This window comes from Artibeus jamaicensis, unplaced genomic scaffold (assembly GCF_021234435.1).
Source record: "Artibeus jamaicensis isolate MK-2021 breed Jamaican fruit bat unplaced genomic scaffold, CSHL_Jam_final contig_851, whole genome shotgun sequence".
NCBI classification, from domain to species: Eukaryota; Metazoa; Chordata; class Mammalia; order Chiroptera; family Phyllostomidae; genus Artibeus; species Artibeus jamaicensis.
In genome coordinates, this window is record NW_026521986.1 from 10,764,746 (window position 1) to 10,783,226 (window position 18,481).

At 47.3% G+C, this 18,481-nt stretch overlaps 1 protein-coding gene across 3 annotated transcripts in view; it reads right to left on the reverse strand.

Annotated features, from left to right (window-relative positions):
* MAP3K9 (mitogen-activated protein kinase kinase kinase 9) overlaps window positions 1-18,481 on the reverse strand; it is a 75,339-nt gene that overhangs the window by 8,664 nt on the left and 48,194 nt on the right. For 2 of the 3 annotated variants that reach the window (XM_037127387.2, XM_037127381.2), the window contains exons 4-10: window positions 14,741-14,889; window positions 13,405-13,580; window positions 9,525-9,765; window positions 7,533-7,655; window positions 6,016-6,169; window positions 2,240-2,352; window positions 513-1,316 (exon numbers count right to left, since the gene is read on the reverse strand). In XM_037127387.2, coding sequence (XP_036983282.2) covers window positions 513-1,316; window positions 2,240-2,352; window positions 6,016-6,169; window positions 7,533-7,655; window positions 9,525-9,765; window positions 13,405-13,580; window positions 14,741-14,889 — 1,760 coding nt within the window. Of the gene's footprint in view, window positions 1-512; window positions 1,317-2,239; window positions 2,353-3,728; window positions 3,798-6,015; window positions 6,170-7,532; window positions 7,656-9,524; window positions 9,766-13,404; window positions 13,581-14,740; window positions 14,890-18,481 lie in introns of all 3 variants that reach the window. The other variant, XM_053673358.1, reaches the window with a different exon arrangement.

Consider the following 18,481-nt stretch of genomic DNA (forward strand, 5'->3'; position numbering starts at 1 on the left):
AACAGTCAGCCGTGAGTAAGGGGTGAGTGATGAAGGGCATGAGGCATGGGCGGAAGCTTGTCTTACGGGTGTGCCCATGCTAATGCGCTAATGACAGGAAAGAGCACAACTACGTGGCACAAAATACCCCTCCTAGGTTCAGGGCAGGATTCCTTCCAGTCACTTCAGTCTCCTCTGCTGGGAACAAGCAGAGCTAGACCCCTGCCCTTCCCGTACCGACTGGCCATTGCGCCCGGGGCCAGGAGCACTGCGCCATGCGTTCCAAGACCCAGGGCCTGAACATCCACAGGAGTCCAAGCTCTGATCCTTCCTAACGCCTGCCAGTCCTCTTCTGCTCCTCAGGGAAGGCCCCCTGACACAGAGGACAGACAGAAACTGGCCACTTCCTCCACCCCAGATCAGCCTGTTTTGATGAGCTGAGTCAGAGGGGGAATGGAGCTCACTCCAATATCTCTCCTCCTGGGGGAGGCACAGAGGCAGGAAAGAGAACAGAGGAGGAGGGCAGGACTCACCTGCTCCGGGGCTGGGGCTCAACCCGTTGCTAGAAGGGCTTTTGCTGGCTACCAGGGTCACTGGCTTGAGGGCCCCATCAGAAGGAGTCCGCCGGTGACCACTGGGCTGCGTGGGGGCCGTGAGGGTGACATGGGTGGGAGTCAGGGATTGGTTAGGGTCGCGTTTGAAGCGCTCCACTCGGACGTTGACCAAGGGGTTGTGGGTGCAGGGGGTCAGGGGCGGGGCCTCCACTGGGCTGACAGGCATCTCATAGACCACGATCTCGTCGCTGTCTGAACGCAGCAGGGAGCGGGTGGAGTTGCACTCGGAGATGGAAGAGAGAGACAGCAGTGTGAGGGAGGCAGACGGGTCTCCGAGCAACAGCATGGGCTCTTCCTTCTTGAAGAGCTTCCGGGATGGGGGGCTGGTGCTCCGACGAGGACGGCTGGCCCTCTGAAAAAGACCTTCACGCCTCTTCTTCTCCTCCCGGGCTGGTGGCTCAGGCTCCTCTGGGAGAGGCAGCTGGCACTTGCCAGCTTCCAGCAGGTCAAACCCTAGGCCTGTGGCTGCGAGAACAGCCCCACAGCCAAGCAGAGCCACCTCACAGCGGCGGTGGTGGGTGCCACCCCGCTTGAGGCTGTTGGTTGGCGTCAGCTGAGGGGTACTAGTGGCTGAGTTGACAGGGGTGGGATCCTCATGGGCTCCGTCACTGGAAGGGCCATCCCCATCTTCCCCACGAGGGAATGGGATACAGAGGTAGGACTGGTTGGGTGAATGCTGTAGACGATTCTCCCCACTCCCTGGGCCTTCGCTGTCTTCATCCTCTGTAAAGATGAGATGAGTAGGCAGGAAATAAAAAATGGGAATGTAGCAGCAAGAAAAAGATTCTGGTCCTTCCTCCCAGACCCAGGCCTCCTGGCACAGTGTCAGGTACACTAAGTCTGACTGGTGGGACAAAGGACTGGGCACTGAACCAACAGGGCTTTACCCCCCGACACTCAACTGTGACCGACGAGAAATCGCTCTGCATTCCAGAGCCTGCTTCCCTATTTGCAGAGAGGGGACTGCTGACTTGCTACTTCTTTCACGGGTACCCTCAGCACAAGAAGCACAGTGAGTTTAGAGCATTGGATAGAACAGAAACATCCCTGATTTTCCTGTACCTTGGAATTGCAAGGGACCTTGGACTTGTAGAATGATAGCCTAGACATTTGTCTTAGGACTGGACTCCTGCAAAGGACTGGAATCCCCTACATGAGTGAAGGCCAATTTACTCCACAGACTGACCTACTATGACTGTGGAAATCTAGAGAGAGAAATAAGAGGACTACCTTACTGGTTCAGTAATCAGGGGCAACATTACAAAGTTTCCTCAAGAGGAAGACTGTGGTATCTTCTACCAGCATCTCTTGTTTTGTGGACTCCCCACTACAATTCCAGGAAACAGACCCAGAGAAGGGAAATGCCTAATTCAAGGCCTCACGCTTCTGCACTGCCCTAAGGACACTATAACTGGCCCCTTAGGATAGAAAGTCAAGGGCAGGTTTCATGGCAACAGTAGTGCTTTGGGAAGATTCAATGAAATGGGAATAGGACAAACTAAAAGGCAATAAGGTGGGGGGGAGAAATCTACGTGAAAGAGGAGACGACCCCCATGAAGTTATATGAGAGCCTTAAACAGTCTAGAAGCTTGGCCAACAACTTTCTGAAAGAATGGGGACAAAGTCGAGACGAAGGCAATGCTTACCCATCTCCATAAGGCTGGTGAACCCCGGCAGGGCAGGGCTACTTCTTGGGCCCTTTCCCAGGTTGGGGGCACTGGACGACCACTGTTTGTATCCATCTACCAGGGACTCGAGGCTAAATAAGGGAAAATGAGGAAACTGTTAATATTGGCTACTTCCCTTCCTCCACCCTCAGTTTCAGGAATCTGTGGAAATGTGCCTGCCTTAATTACATCAAAGCTCAAGAGCCCTGGGGTACAGGCAACAAACCTTACTGAGCCCACCTGCTTCATTAACAAAACTGCACATGCTGCGGAGAGAAAGAAGCAGTGGCAGGACCCCCCCCCCCCTTCACATGCTGCTTGGGGCTGTGGGAGGATCTGATGGGCGGGCTGGAAAGAGGACAGAAGGAGTAAGAGCGCCCAGCACCTGCCGGGGTCTTGCACCCAATACAGCACATTGGTGACATTACAAACACTGCAATGCAGAAACTTGCAATGCAAGCCAAGCGCCGGGCGGACGAGCCAGCAGAGATGCACCAGGTCACTCCACTCCCATCATTTCCTGATTTCTCCCTCCAAGCTTACGGCATGCTTAGGCAACTTTCAAAACCAAAACTCAGCCAACAAAGCTGTACCCACCCAGTGCACTTTGGGACAGACCTATGTGGGGAGCAGATAAGGCTACATTTGACCCCTTGGTTTGTCTGGGGCTGGATTCACTTTCAAATCCCTGTAATCAGCTCACACTAGCCAGCCAACAACTCCGGGACACAGACTTGGAAGTCACTAACCCCCTTATAAACTGAAGGAATCGGGGGCGCAGAAGCACTGGTCTTTTCTCTTGAGAACGAGAGAAAGGACAGGAATCTATGCTATGGCTGCCTTAGAGATACCAGGATTATAACCAGAGGTGGCTCTCATTTTAGGGCTGGAGAGAGCCATTCACCTAAAGTCCATTCTTCCCAGGCTATCATGAGGGACAGAGAAGGAGCAACTTTTTCCTTGACTTCAGATCTCTGTTTCAAGTGCTATCACAAATACCAATGAATTAAAATACATTCCAAACTCCAGTGGTGCAAACCAAAATACACAGCCAGAGAGATAAGCATGCTGCTAAATCCCTAGCCTGGGACTTCTAACTGGTAATCTCGTAACACAGCCCCCAGCTCTGGATCCAAGGAAATCCAGATTAGCAAAGTCAGAGCCAGCCCTACAGACCAAAGGATAAAAAGTCCAGCACTATCTCCCTAAAACTAAGGGCACCAGGAGAACCCCAACAACAGGAGGGGCCAGAGAAGTGAAGAACAAGGTAAAGTCGGACCAACACAGGAATTTTCCCAAAGTGCACAATGGTACTGATAAAAATAAATTAATTAATTAATTAAAAAAAAAAAAAGGTTAGCACAGCCTGGCAATAACGAGGCTTGATTCTACCGGGTGTGCTGTGAGAACAAGGAAATGGAAGGGGGAGTATTGCCAATACATCTGAAAGGGGGGAAATCCGACTCACCCCAAGTGGAAATGTGGAGACTCTGATGGGGTACTTAAACCATTAGCTTTCTCACGTCTCTGAGGGGATCTTCAATGAATAAAGAGGATCAGCACTGAGCAGCAGTGAGGGCATCCAGCTCAGCCTCTCCCACATGAGACCCCTCAAGGCTGGACTGGAACCACATGACCAGCCGCCCTCCCCTTGCCCAGTCAGCAAAGCTCACGCAGGGAAGGGATCATTACCAGACGGCCCTGCTAGGGTTGCTATAGACCAGGCAGGGCCTCCCAGTCTCTGGGACACCAGTCCCGGAGCAGCCACAGTGTAATTCCAGGAGTCTCTGAACTCACAGATAACCAAGCTATCTGCAGACAAGTACATGTTTCCTACAAATGTGGACATTTTTTTTTAAAGTATGAAGAGCCAAACTCACTTAACATTACTAAATTCAACATAGCTTTATGTCATTACACATTTTATTCAGCCAATAGGGAGTAAATTTAGAAATACTGTCCTATAGAAGCTCTCCAAACTTCTGACATTAAAGAGGTCTTTCACTCGAGACTGGGTGGAATATATTTTACTTCTTCAAGAGGAAATTGAGAATCATTCCCAACTTTTGAACAGCTTCAAAAGTTTTGAGGGCAAATCTATGTAAAGAGGAAGAAAATTCCAAAGTTCATAATTTTACAATGCAAAATAAACTTAAATTTATTAGCAAGACAAGAAAAAAAAGCCCTTTAAGTGAGGCTGAACCACAGAAGCTATGGGGATCCATAGCCAACCTGGTAGGTCTCATCTGCAATCCCACTAATGTCAGAAACATCGTGGATTCAGGGTAACTGAGCTCCTTCTCGACCCCGCTCACCGCGACAGTAGCTTAGAGCTCCTGCAGAACTTAGCACAGCGGAGCAACCTGCCCTCCCCAGAGGGCTCCATCCCTGAATCCTCACACAGTGTAGGGAGTTTGCCCCACATATCTACATTTTCTATCCCAAGGTCTCTAGTGATTTCCAAAGCCTGGCTTCCAGTAGTCAGTTCTTTAGGGAGCAAACAGTTATTCTCACCTTCGGCTCACATCTGACATAGGGAAACAGAATTTGGACATGAAATCTTAGTGTTCAGAGGAATGCCAAGGCCAATTATAGGTTCAAGGCATCTATAAGCCTAACATTCAACTTAGAAGCTCTTTGGAAAGCCACTAGAAAGAAGCTGAATGCTGCTTATATTCATATAAGGGAAAATATTAAAAAAAAACATGGTTCTAGATCCTAACACCAAGTATAAGAAGTATAAACTATTACGTTTGTTCTTTAGGTATGAAACTGAATTGCATTAGAAGCATGGAAGACACAAAGCAAATATTTACACTTATTTGGAAGGTAGAAGCACAGCAAATGCTTACTATGAGCCGGCTAATCTTCTCTGGCACTTCACAAAGATGAACTTATTTATTCCTCCAACTCCATGAGATGGGTACGGATATAATCCCCATTTATAAGAAAACATAAAGTCCCACAGCTAGTCATGGGAAGCCAAGATTTGAACCCAGGCAGGCCAGGGTCAGCATCCAAGCTCTGCACTACTGTACTACAGTAACTGGCCTCTGAAGGTCAGACACCAAGAGAATTTGAGTTGGAGCCTACAAGGCCACAGAGAGAACACAAGCACATCTAAGGCACCAAGACGTGCTCTGTGCTTTGCCCAGGGGGGTGCTCATACTTGTCAGTGTGGCCAGGGGTGGGGCCTAGAAGTCCCAGTGGTCCCGGAGTTCTGACCAGGGCTGGATTATTCTGCCTGCCCCAGCTCCAGTATGAGCTTCCGGTCAAGAGAGACCCATAATCCACTCTTCCTTTTTCCTCTGAACAGATGTTTTAAGGGGGAAAGCTGGATATAAGTACAATACTCAGGTTGAACACTGTACACCTAGTTCATGCTTAGGGTACTTGCTACTCTGCGGACACCTCCAGGGGTCGGTCAACTCACTGTGGGCTAGATTCTGCCCACTACTGTTTTTCTCTTGCATCCTGTCCACGGTCTGAGGCTGCTTCTGCACTGCCACAGTGAAGTTGAGCAGGCCCACAAAGCCAAAAATGTTTGGTACCTGGCTCTTCATGAATAAAGCTTGCCAACCCCTGTCCTAAAAGGTTCCAGGGAAAAGGAGATTGGCAAACTCGGTTGTAAAGAACAAGAAACTTATAATTTCTCAGAAAGAAGTGAAATACAACAGAGAACAAGGTATTTCGCATCATAGTTTTAAAAGGGTGCCCCGTCTTTAAATGAGAACTCCCCATCACCTGGCTCTTACCCTTCGTCTCCTGAGCCAAGCTCCTTCTGACCAAGTGTGCCTGGTCCCCACGTCCGTCCCTTCTTCTTGGAAGCCCTTTTCTCCTCCTCCTCCCCTTCCTCCTTCGGGATGACTGAGCTCCGGCCCCAGGTTTTGCTGCTTTCACTTGGTGTCACTGTGAATAACAAAGGTTAGATGGGATCTGGAAACAGACAGCACTCTGTCTGACCCTGCCCCCGCCCTCCCAAACTAGCCTCTACCCAATCAGACAGACAGAAAGACAGACACACACACACACTACCCCACACCTCCCCCTGCCCTGGAGCTCCTGGGAAGAAGTTAGCCTTCTTCAAAAACTCTGTGCTCGAGTGGAGCCTCTCAGTAAAGTAATGGCGTTCTCAGCCACCGATCATTTAGCATTCTCCAAGTACCAGACACAGAAACATTTCCTAGCTTCTCATAAATCCGATATAAAGCTGGAGCTTGGGCCAGCCAGAGCTCAGAGCTTCAAACAGATATGATTTAAAGAATTCGTTTCAGTGGGTGGAACTGGATTGTGGGGTGGGTGGTAGAAACAAAGATAAGAGTAAGGAAGATACGGAAGTGTAGAAATTTTGGTAAGAAAAGTGTTGGAAAGGAAGAAAATGAGGGTTTCGAGACTGCAGAGAAGGGAAGTCAGGAGTAGGAGGGCAGGGGGAAGGAAGAGGCCTAGAGAAACATAATAATAGATAAGAGGGGAAGAACATTCTTCTGAAGCTGGTACTTCAGAGCATGGGCTGCAACCCAAATGCTTCAGAGACTTGGCTTATACATAAGTGAGTGAAGTGAGTCAGCTACCAATAACTAAGGAGTTGAAGGAACTAAGGCAAAACACAGAGCATACATGCCATGAGTTAGTTCCAGCCAACTATGGCCACATGCACAAGGGAATCCACTGATTTGATTTCATTTGAATTTCCAAGAAAAGCCAGAAGTCCAGGATTTTTTTGATGAAAAAACTAACTCATTCATAAAGATACACACACATATGTACATGTATGTGTTGTGTATGTATAAGTTCTTTTAGTAAATACCTCTGTAACAATAAAATTGGTCCAGATCTGACTCATCGTAAAATACTTGGCAAGTTTCCTTAGAACCCACACTTTGAAAACACCCTTCTCTGGGAAGCATGAACAAAAGAAACACAACAGTGTCCCAAATATGGCAGAGCACAAGAGCTGTCCAGGCTACGGTACCAAACTGTATCTGCATCACACACTAGTTTCTAAATTGCTTTGTACCCACAATACCTACAGACCCCTTTGCTGGCTTCTGCCTAAGTGCAGGAGGTAGAGGAGGCAGCAGTAAAGCTAATGAAGGGAGACATGGAGCAGGGCTAAGGGGTGCGTACATATGTGCATGTATATACACATTGTCGAGGAGAAGTGGCAGAAGTTATGGATGGCGCAAGCCTGGACCAGTCGGTGGCTGGACAGAGTAGGGGACAGGCGCCCCTGGTGTGTTCTGGCCCCAACTAATCTGGGAAGCAGTCTCACACTGGATGGCTCGAAGGCGAGGAATGATGGTGGGGCTTGCGGGAGGACTGGAGCGACTGTTGATGAGACTCTTCCTTTTATCCATGGTCGGGGAGGCCTGGACCGTGAACTTGTGCTGGAAATCTGTTTGGGAAAAGACAAACATACGCATTTGCATTAGAATTTTCTCACAATCACATTCCTCTGAGAAAACTGACACTTCCTGGCCGGCTGAAGGGACAGGCCCTCATTTCCTGAGAAACTCCTTGTTCAACTGGGAAATGGTCTCTTTTGGAACCATCTCTTTTCCCCCAAAGATGGCAGGAGGCAAATGAACATACAAGGAGAAGGGAAATTCCTTATCTGAGTGAAAGTCATTAGGCGGTTTTCATAAATGCACACAGGTGTAGCAATTACATATTCAGAACAGTCTTTTTTAGATCACGAGAGTAGTTGATTATTCTAGGAAATCTAACTTTAAATCCTCCTCTTCATATAATCTATTAGTGCACGCCCCCTCTTCTCAGGGGACCCGAGAAGGCAGACGAACGCTTCTCACTAAGTACAGGCAGCAGGGTAGGTAGTAAGAACTAATCCTTGGTGGGAACCCAGGGAAGTAAGGGACATGGAGCTAGTGGGCCCCATTCTGAGTCCCAGAGCAGTTGTGCGGCTCAAGCAATGTACAGCTTAGAGCTCTGAATGTCGGAGTATCCTTCTCCTCACCTATCAGACAGGTACAATAATTACAGCTGCATGTTGGCACCTAAGTCTCTCCCTAGACCAGGGGTGTCAAACTCATTTTCACTGGGGGCCACATCAGCCTTGCGGTTGCCTTCAAAGGGACGAACATAATTTTAGGACTGTATCAATGTAATTACTCCCCAACAAGGGGTGAGGAGCTCGGCATTGCAGCCGGGTAGAAACAAGGTACCAGGTCAGATTAAAACAAGGTGGAGGGCGGGATTCAGCCAGAGGGCCTTGTGTTTGCCACCAGTGCCCTAGACCGTGCTCTCCCTGGATGGGAACTACTGCTTTCCTGGCGCGCAGCAGTACGCTGGCACATGCTGGATGCTCAGGAAGTGTTTAGAGACCCTGTTTGCTGAAAAGAAAAAAAAAGTACGGCAAGGACAGCAGTAAATGGGTCCCCTGAACACATTCACTGACTTCCACTAAATGAATTCCCTTGCCTGTACTTAAGCCTTTTTTTAATTTTTAAAAATTGATTTGAAAGAGAGAGAGGAGAGGAAAAAAGAGTAAGAGAAACATTGATTTGTTGCATCCACTGACTTACTCTCTTACTGGCTGATTTTTGTACGTGCCCTGACCAGGGATCGAACCTGCAATCTTGGTGTATGGGGATGACGCTCTAACCAACTGAGCTACCTGGCCAGGGCTGGTTCCTTAACTTCTATTAAGCTTGCTTCTTGGGGCCTTAAGGACTTTAATCTACATACACACTTGAGCACCCATCTCCTTTCGCGGGTACACTGTACCCCACAAGATTCTAATTCACAGTTTCTTTCTTTTTGCATTTTCCCAAGGGTATGCCTACCATAAATGTACTTGTACGCAGCTGATGTGTTTCTGAAAGGGTATATGTAAATCAAATTCTTATACATTAATCCTTCTTGAGATGAGTTACTTTGCAGAGACAAGTGTTCTCTTGCTTCACACGTACATAGTCTGGAGTCTGTGTTGCCCCCAATCACCTGCTTCCTTTTCCGGGTGTGCCTAGCCAGGGACCATGCTTCTAACAGCCTGGCCCATGCTTGCCTGTCAGGTCTGTCACCAGTTTGTCCTCCCTTCATATTCTGCGCGAGGTCTCAAAAATTCCCCCGGAGTGGGGTAGCTTCCAGCAGGCCAGTCTTTCCACTGAATAGAATGGCCCTTTCCAAGCTGGCTCCCTGTTGAATCTCAGGGTCCCTTTTTTCCAAGCTCTGCCCCTGGCTCCCAGCACCCCGCCACACCAGCCCCTGCCTGGCTCCTGCCTCCCAGCAGCCCCTGGGCACTCACCGGAAGGGAGGCTGATGCGGTTTCCATCCTTGAGCTTCAGCCGGCTCTTCCGGAACTTGCCCTTGCGTTTCTTCACCCGGGGCTTCTCCTGGCACAGCTGGTGGATGATGATGTTGAGCTCCCGTTCCAGGATGTCGATCTCCCGCTCAGCCAGCTCCTGCTCACGGCGCCGAAGCAGCTCCTCCTGCGTCTTCTGTTGCAGTGCGGCCCGAGTCAGCTCCTCCTCCCACGTGCGGAGCTCCTGTGGGGGCAGGGCCATCCATCAGGGACCAGAGGCCAGGGGCAAGGTCCAACCTGGAGAGGCTCCCACAGTGTCCACACATCAAGTCCCCCACGGAGACGGCTGCACGCTAGTTAGCTGGTAAATGAGCCCCTGACCACCTGGTTGGTGGGAAAGGAAGGCTCTGAACAGCCACACTGAGGTTACAGCTCAAGTAGCCACAGGCCACACCGGGGCTGATAGTTCCCAGTTGCTCCTTGGTTACTGATTAAAATTGCCTGTGACTTAGGAAAAAATGGGGGTTCAGGTAGAAAATATAATATATAGTTAAATTTTACAGACTTGATTTTATTTTAATTTTTTCCATCAAATAAGAAAATCATTTTTAAACCAGAGGTAACTTCAAATGTGATCTAGCTTAAAATGGGCCCACTGTAAACCAATCACCCTCCAGACATCACCTAACATTCAAGTAAAAGTAACCAGACTTCCAGTGTGGCTGTTCAAATGGCACGTGGGGTTCACCTGGTGAGTGAATCTACCGAGGTAGGTGCTAGGAGCTCTCAACCTATCTTAAAGGAGAACCATTTGCCCTGGGAAGATCAGGAGAGCACAGCAGAAAGAAGAGAGGACATTTCCTGACGTCTGTGCCAGGCACTTGATCTCGAACCTCTTCCCTGACTCCCCTTTTTCCTCTCTGTGAGGGACTCATCAACGAACCCAGCACGGACTCCTGGGAAGAGGTGGGAGCTACGGCATCAGAAAACAGGAAACAGAGCAAAGCATGTGTATAACCTTTTAAAATATGAACCCTAAACTGTTAACACTGGGTACTCCAGGCCTAGGACTGAAGTGGGGTAGGGAAAGGAGAAAATTTAAGAAGCTTTCATGTCAATAACCTGAAAAGAATCATGTCTAAAAAGTGGGAAGTTTCTTTAATAAGAAGCCAGAGCAACACTTCTGTGGTCAAAACTTAAAATTCTCAATGACATGCTGCACTAGAAATCATTCTGGACTAAACAAAATACTGTAGATAAGGAACCTAGAGCTATGTAAAAAAAAAGTATGTGAGCACAGATTGGGGAAGCCGAGCAGCAGGTAGACAGCAGAAGAGAGACCAGTGATGGGAATAAAATATTCTGCAGGTTGGAGGTTTTCATTTGACTTGTCCTCCATTCTCAAGAGAATATCAAAATAACCATAAAAGTAACAGAAAAAAGAGAAATGAGGAGAAGTTTAGCACCTAGAGAACTGTCTGGTACACGGGAAGTGTTCAGTGGCTGCAGAATAACTGTTGAGTTGATGGATGGATGAATGAATGAGAAAGGAGACAGAAGATACTTTTATAAATGCAGTCCTTCTTTATGGAACATAGATTCATCATCAATATCTACAAGATGAGCTTGAACTTTTGAGCTTGATGAACTAATCTCCAAAGGGATTAATTGTACACCTTCCAGATCCTTGGCTTCCCTGTTCCATTACTTTGTTTTCATCATCAGGAAAACAAAAACACATTGAGGATTCAGAGAAGTTATTAGTAATTGGTTGATTTTGCTGCTAAATGGGAAAACTGAACAGTTCAAGACAGCATCAGCCTTCCTAAGTCCGTTCTCCTGCATGCTCCTATGAAAGGGATGGTTTGAGTCCAAACCCTTTCCTTTCCAAGGGAACTCAAACCCCAGTCCAGAGACCAATCTGTGGTCACAGAACCTAGGAGCAGGAGGTTGAGCCAACCTGAAGAATAAATTGAATCACATAAGAAACCAGGACATTCACAGAGTACTCACCTATGGCATCACATACCTGGAAGACCCTTACACATGGTAAATCCCCTTCTTGTGAAACACCTGTTTAGGGATCAGCTTCACAGTATGCAACTCACATCTCCCACATACAATAATGTAAGAGGAATCCCTCCAGAGAGAAAACTCATTATTCATCTTATCCTCACTTGCCCAGCTATGAGCCTTGTACTGAGAGGTGCCACAGCATGGTGGTTAAGAGCAAGAACTCCTGCAAAGGCTGCCTGAACTGTGGCCTTGGGCAATTTAGTGCGGGCCTCATCAGTGATACAGAGTTAGAGCGCCGGCATTACAGGGTTGTATCACATAAGATAATTATTATTTTATTACATATGATTATGTAAGAATTAATATAAATGACTTATAACAGACCATGGCACATAGAACACTCTACAAATGTTAGTTTTTAGGAGAATGGGTTTGACTTTTCCTAGTAACTGTTTATTGACAAAAATCCAGCTTTCATTTTTCTTACTGGCTGGTACCCTTATAATTTCATCAATCAAAAGAAATAACCAACAGTCAGTGACTACACAATCTAAAAAAACCCCAGCAACTCTGTGGTTCTTCTGTTTAGAATAGCATTTGCACTAGGAACAGCCTGTTTTAATCATCCTGCTCACAGGCCAGTGCAGGTCTAGCCTCTCTCCCCCTGGACCCCTAAGCATGCGTCAGAAGCTCCCTCCATTCCCCGCAGAAGGTTTGTTGACTTGTCAAACAGTACCAAGTTTAGGACTGCTATGTTGAATAAAGACTTCCATCTTTTAAAATCAGCTCCAGAAATTATGTTTGAGTCATTTGTTTAGGGAAACAATAATGACACTGGAAAGAGGATGGTTCTGGAATCAGAAGACCCAGGTTGTTCCCCTACTTACTAGACAAGTCACTGACCCTCAGCTCTAAGCTGAAAAAGACAACACCTGCCCTACATGTTGGTGGGAGGGGCCATAAGACTCCTGGATAAAACACATGAAAAGGTCTCATCAGACCTTTCAAGTGAAAGAACTGGGAAATCACGAAGACATGTATAATTTTAGTTGCTACTATTATCATATTGCTTCCCAAATTCCCGTGGTGGGGAGTGGAAAGGGGAAAAGAAATTAGCCAAGTCTATGTATAGATATCCCTCCTACCCCTCACCGCAGCCCTTGGATTTAGTCCTGCCTCCTCAGTGCAGCTGCTTTGATTAGCTGCACCTGTGTGGACGCTCACTGTGCCGAGGGCATAGAGAAGGGCCCTTTAAGAATGACCACCAAAACGAGCAGATGGATCTCTACTTGGCTACGTCTCTGAACTCCCCAGTTGGTTTGGGCTTTTGGCCCTTTTCATAAAAACATGAAAAATGCCAAACATTTTCAGACCCACTGTATTTTTAGCCCACATGCTATTTCTGATTCTGATACCCAAAGACACTGGCAAGATGTTCTGACAAATGTTCTCAACATTGAAGTGTCTGCCCCTGTTATCAGGTTAACCTCTAGAAGTCCACTGCAAAACCAAGAAACTTTTCCAGAACCCTTTCATATTTTCAGCTGGGAAGGTGAGATACCATGCTGGTACTTGCCCAATGGTGCTGTCCCTCCAGTTTGGACAATGAAGACACCATGCTCCAAAGGACAGCTTTGACCAATGACTCCCCCTACTTATCCCTGCCACATTCCAAAAAGAAAGAGAAATTCTACACAACTTCAGGTTACACCTGAGGCCTGGGGAATTCTTTCCACGCAGAGCCAGGAGGGAAAGAACTGCCCTGTTAGCACACACCAAGCAGGAAGGTGGCCGTGCCAGGATCTGTCCAGAGGCCCCAGTAGGGGAGGTTCACTGACTCAGTGCATGCCTTTATCTCTTTTCTTACCTTTTCTTTGGCCCTGAGTTGGTCAAACATCTCCTGAATCTCATGTTTCCAGTCATCCTGCAGGCAGTGGAAGGAGTCCTTGGGCATTTCAAAGAAACCAGACTCCTCTATGGTAGTTAGCTGGTCCAGGATATTTGTGAAGGATGGTCGTGAATGGGGGTCAGGATTCCAGCAATCTTCACGCAACATGTGAACAGACAAAAAGCATAATGGACACAGGCAAACTTAAGATTAGGATACTGTGTGACATCATTTCCCAGAAAACTATCTCTCATTTTTTCCTTCAGGAAACAGAGACTGGGATTTAGGTCCATAAACTGGACCTAGGAAGTAAAGCGAGGTGCTCAACATCAGGATCATCAAGAGTGAGTTTGAAAAGAAAATGCAGCCCTTCTGCACCCATCCAACAGTTACTGTGGATTTAGCACAAGAAAAGCAAGTCCAAAGTTCCCTTGTGTGAAGTTCATTACCACAATTTAGCAAGTTACTCATGATTCCAGTCCTCACAATGGGTAACTATACCTTGGGACTCAATTTCCCCAAGCACTGGAGTGGGAGTTGGGAAAAGTGAATTCTTTCTACTCTCAGCTCAGCCCTAACTAATGGACTTTAGTTACCTATCCTGTCCACTTCGCCTTTCTCAACTTAGGATTTCTCACTTGCAAGAGTATAGGATTTGACTACATGTCTTTTAGAGTTCCTTTCTTCTCAAATGCTCTTTATTTCTATATGTAAGGCACTCTGAGGTCCTGAAGCAAAACCTGCTATATGTCCTTAATTTGTATTAAGTAACCATACAATAAAATACTACAGTGATTTTCAACCTTTTTCATCTCATGGCACACATAAACTAATTACTAAAATTCTGTGGCCCACCAAAACATATTTTTTTGCCTGACAAAATAAGTAAGTATAATTTTGATTCACTCACACTGGACGGCTATTGTTGTGTTGGCTGTTATTGTTTTATCTGACAATTTAAGGAAAAGGAGGTCAGTGCCCCTGACTAAATAGCAGGTATTGCATGTCTTAAAAAATCTTGCGGCACATCGGTTGAAAGCCGCTTTTGGTACTGCACAGCAGGCTCTAGTTACTAAGTCGAGATGGACAGTCACTGGGGATGGGCAGACGGGACATGACACCCAAGACATCAATGTGTCAGGGTGCTGACATCATCCTGGAGCAGCTCTTCCAACTGCCAACAGCATTCCTCCCTGAGTGACTGATTCTTCATCTCCTGTTCAAGTGACCGATCCCGCAGATCTGGCCAGAATCTATAGAGTACCGAGGGGAAGGTGAACTGCCTCCAGTATTATTCCGGCCAGGGATCACTTACCTTCCATGAGTTTGGCAAAAGGCTCTGGGCATGTAGAAGGGATGGGAAGGGCGAGCTTGTTCATGGCCACTCCGTAAGCGACTGCTAAGCCATCGATTCCTCGGAAGGGCACCTCACCGGTCAGTAGCTCCCAAAGCAGCACCCCATAGCTAAGGAGAGGAAGAAGACAGGAGCCCTGTAATCCCCACTGGGGCAACTTCTCTGAAATAGCTCAGGGGGCCTTGCTGAGCATCCCACATTCTCTCCAGCATGTAGGGAGACTAACAAAATAGACACACTAATGTATTATAAACGGGAGACCACGTGGCCTACCGGCTGAAAGCAAACCCTCTGGAGTCAGGCACACTTTGTTTCAAAGTCCGTTCCTCAAATTCCTCACCTGTAAAGGGCCAATAACACTGGTAGCCTCTCAAGACCATCATGAAATTTAGGGAGCTGCTCTGGTGTTTAAATCAGTGCTCAAGGACCATGGCTAGTTTGTTGTTGTTACTGTTACTGTAATGAACTGGGAGAAGAGGGAGCCTGCCCCAAATACATTTTTTCTTTTTTAAAAAAACTTCAGCCCTAGCTGGTGTAGCTCAGTGGATTGAGTGCGGGCCTGCAAACCAGACAATCGCGGTTCGATTCCCAGTCAGGGCACATACCGGGTTGCAGGCCGGTTCCCTGCAGGCCAGTTCCCAGCAGGGGATGCGCAAAGGCAACCATACATTGATGTTTCTCTCCCTCTCCCCCTCCCTTCCCCTCTACAGATATATAAATAAAATCTTTAAAAAAAAAACTTCAGCTTTGTCTCAAATATATATTTTTTTAGCTTTAGAAAAGCAGAGTGCTAAGCTCTTCAAACAAACAGATTTTTTTCCTGTGAAAAATTTCTTTACTGTCCACTAGGTTGAATAGATTCTTGCCCCCATCAGTGAGTCCTTTATCGACACCTCTGTCTAATTCAAAGGGGACAGCTTCACCAGGGTGGCCTGTGGCAGGGGACAGTGCCGATCGTCAGCTGTGAGCCTTCAGAGTCCCCTCCACCCCTGCAAATCCACGTACAGAATTTCTTTTCACAGGTCCTGGGAGTCACAAAGCTTAATGGAATAATTATTTTACAAATTCACAATCAGAACCAGACAAAATTATGGAGCCTTTGATCCTTCCAGGAATAAGTCAGACAAGAAAAAGCAAGGCCACGAGCAGTTGGAACTGTGGCTCTCCTTATATTTTCAACACGAACCTCAGAAATTTGAATACCTATCAGTAGTTTACAACCAACAGAAAGTCCTATTAATTAAAAAATAAACAAACACAGTATCTATCGTATCATGGTAACTTGCATGCACAGGGTGCTATGCCATTTACGAACATCATCCTGAATCCCTACAACAAACCTGCAAGATGTTTCATTACCATTTTGCAGATGAGAAAAGCACATTTTAGATAGCTTAGCAGCAGTTTTAAGGGCGTACGTGAAGTAATTCATGGCAGACCCCGGACCGACTTTCAAGTCTCTCTCTCTAGAATACCCTTCTACCATTTCTCTATCTTTCCCTCTAATAGTCTAATAGTCTTTCAAGATTTGATTAAAATGCACCACCATTTATTCATTTATTTTAAACATCTACTAAATATTTATTAGGCATCAAGCTCAAAGTCAGGTACTAGGATATAGGATGGAAGACAGAGATCTAATCCATGAAGAGATTAGTGAGAGGAACAGAAAGAACATCCATTAGAATACAGAGAGTGAGTCACGACAGAGATACTATGCGAGCATTCAGGAGGGGTCACCCAAACCAGAAGAGGACTGGGCAGGAGACTGCTAAACCTTGACTGCTGAGTGAGGGAAGAGTCAGTGCTCCAGAGACAGGGATCAGCATGTGTAAGGACATGAACTCGCCTTTAAAGAAGCCTGAGTGGCCTGGCATGGCTCCAAAGAGCAGCAATGTGCCAACCAATGTACTGGACATGGGCATCCTTATAGATGGACCCTCAGTGTGCCCTGGCCAGTCTCCTTGGACAATGGCTTTACCTCAGTGACCCCCTCCAAATACTACTGTTTTCTTTATGTTCCTTGACAGAATAAAAGCCTACTAGACAGTTGCAAGTCTTGTCTTGTCCTGTCTAGACAAGGAGTCAGATTTTAGAGTAAGGCTGATAGAAACAATTGAATACTCTAAGGAAGCCTTCCCTAACACCCCCAGGTGTTACTCAGACTTCGTTTGGGCTGACATGCATCGTAGTTGTTTGTTCACCAGCCTACAGGCTCCTAGAGGGCAGGGATAGTAGTTTCCAATCTGCATTCCCAGGGCCTGGCCCAGGCTCTCATCCAGTGAGGGAGCTGGTGGATGGGTGTGGGAGCACGTGGTGAGGTGGTCCTGCAGGGTGCGCTGGGTGCCCCGGAGTAAGCCCAAATACCACCAAGAACGGCACTATTATACTTCCTGCCTACCTTTAGTGTGACCTAGACAGTGGTCACGCTGGGAAGCTTCTACCAAGTGACCTCTAAGAATTCTCAGCACTGCTGATTAGATCCCTAGGTTAGAGGGACTTTCATAAAAAGCCAAGTCCCAAAGAACCCCTCTCTCCCATCCAGGCAAAGATGACTGGGGTCTGAAACTTAATCACCTGGAAAGACAGTGGAGTGCTTCCAAGGCCCAAGCACACCTCCTCCTCGTGTCCTCGCACAAAGAGGTTTTCAGTGATAGTTTTCACATGGAGCCCCAGGTGACCTACAGAGATGCCTCGGGCCACCTGGGAAAGGAAGGAGCCAGGCACCCACCCCTCCCAGCTTCAACAAGGGGCAGCTCTGCTCATTCCTGGCTTGCTTCTTTGCTCTTCAGCATTCCATTCCGCTTGAAGGGCTCTACAACTAAGTGAAATAAGAGAACCGCTGCTCAAGAAAGACTGAAACAGACTTGAGCGAAATGCCTGCTTCACCACTTACCAGTGGTGTGACCTTGGGAAAGCAAGTTCATGTCTCCAAACCTCACTGTCCTCGTCAGTACAACAAAGACAACCAACCATCCCTACCCCTCACGGAGAGTTGCGAAGAATATATAATAACTTCCCCTCACCCAGAAGTGACCGTCTATGGCTCGCAAACACTGTGTCTCCCCTTGGCAAAGACCTGAAATGAGAAAGTGTCTGGGAGAGCCCACTGTGTCTAGAGAGAGCCTTTTTGAAGGACACCGGCCTTCTGGGAACTAAACCAGTGAAGGTTTTCTTCTGCCACTGTCCTTGTTCAATTCTGTAACAGAAGGCAGGTGATACAAATGCAGTCTTGGTATTCCTTTCACAGAAACAGGGTCCAAGAAGGAAACTAGAGAAACACACATTAGTTGGGTCTTAGCCGCAGGGAGAAGTGGGCAGAAGCCCTCAGTTCTACCTCGGGCTTAGCCAACTTTGTTGCTCTCCTAGGACTGAGAAAAGGTCAAGAGGGCCTTTCAAGACCATTTACAAGCAGCAGGGAAGTACCAGCTCAAACACTGCCACAGAGCCCCTCCCCCGCAGAGAACTGGCAGCTCCCACAGCCCCGCCAGTGATTTCCCAACGGTCCTCATGCCTAACCCCAAGCGTTCATGGAATTCACCCGGGTGTCGTTAATTAGCCACCTCCAGAGGTACAGGAACCCTTTCCACTGTTTGGTATGGTCAAAGGCGGGGGGGATGTTTTATTTTTTCCAACTTGAAGAAGGAATGTATCAGAGGCACAGCAACTGTACACCTGAACTGGACCAGGACTGTTTTCTTA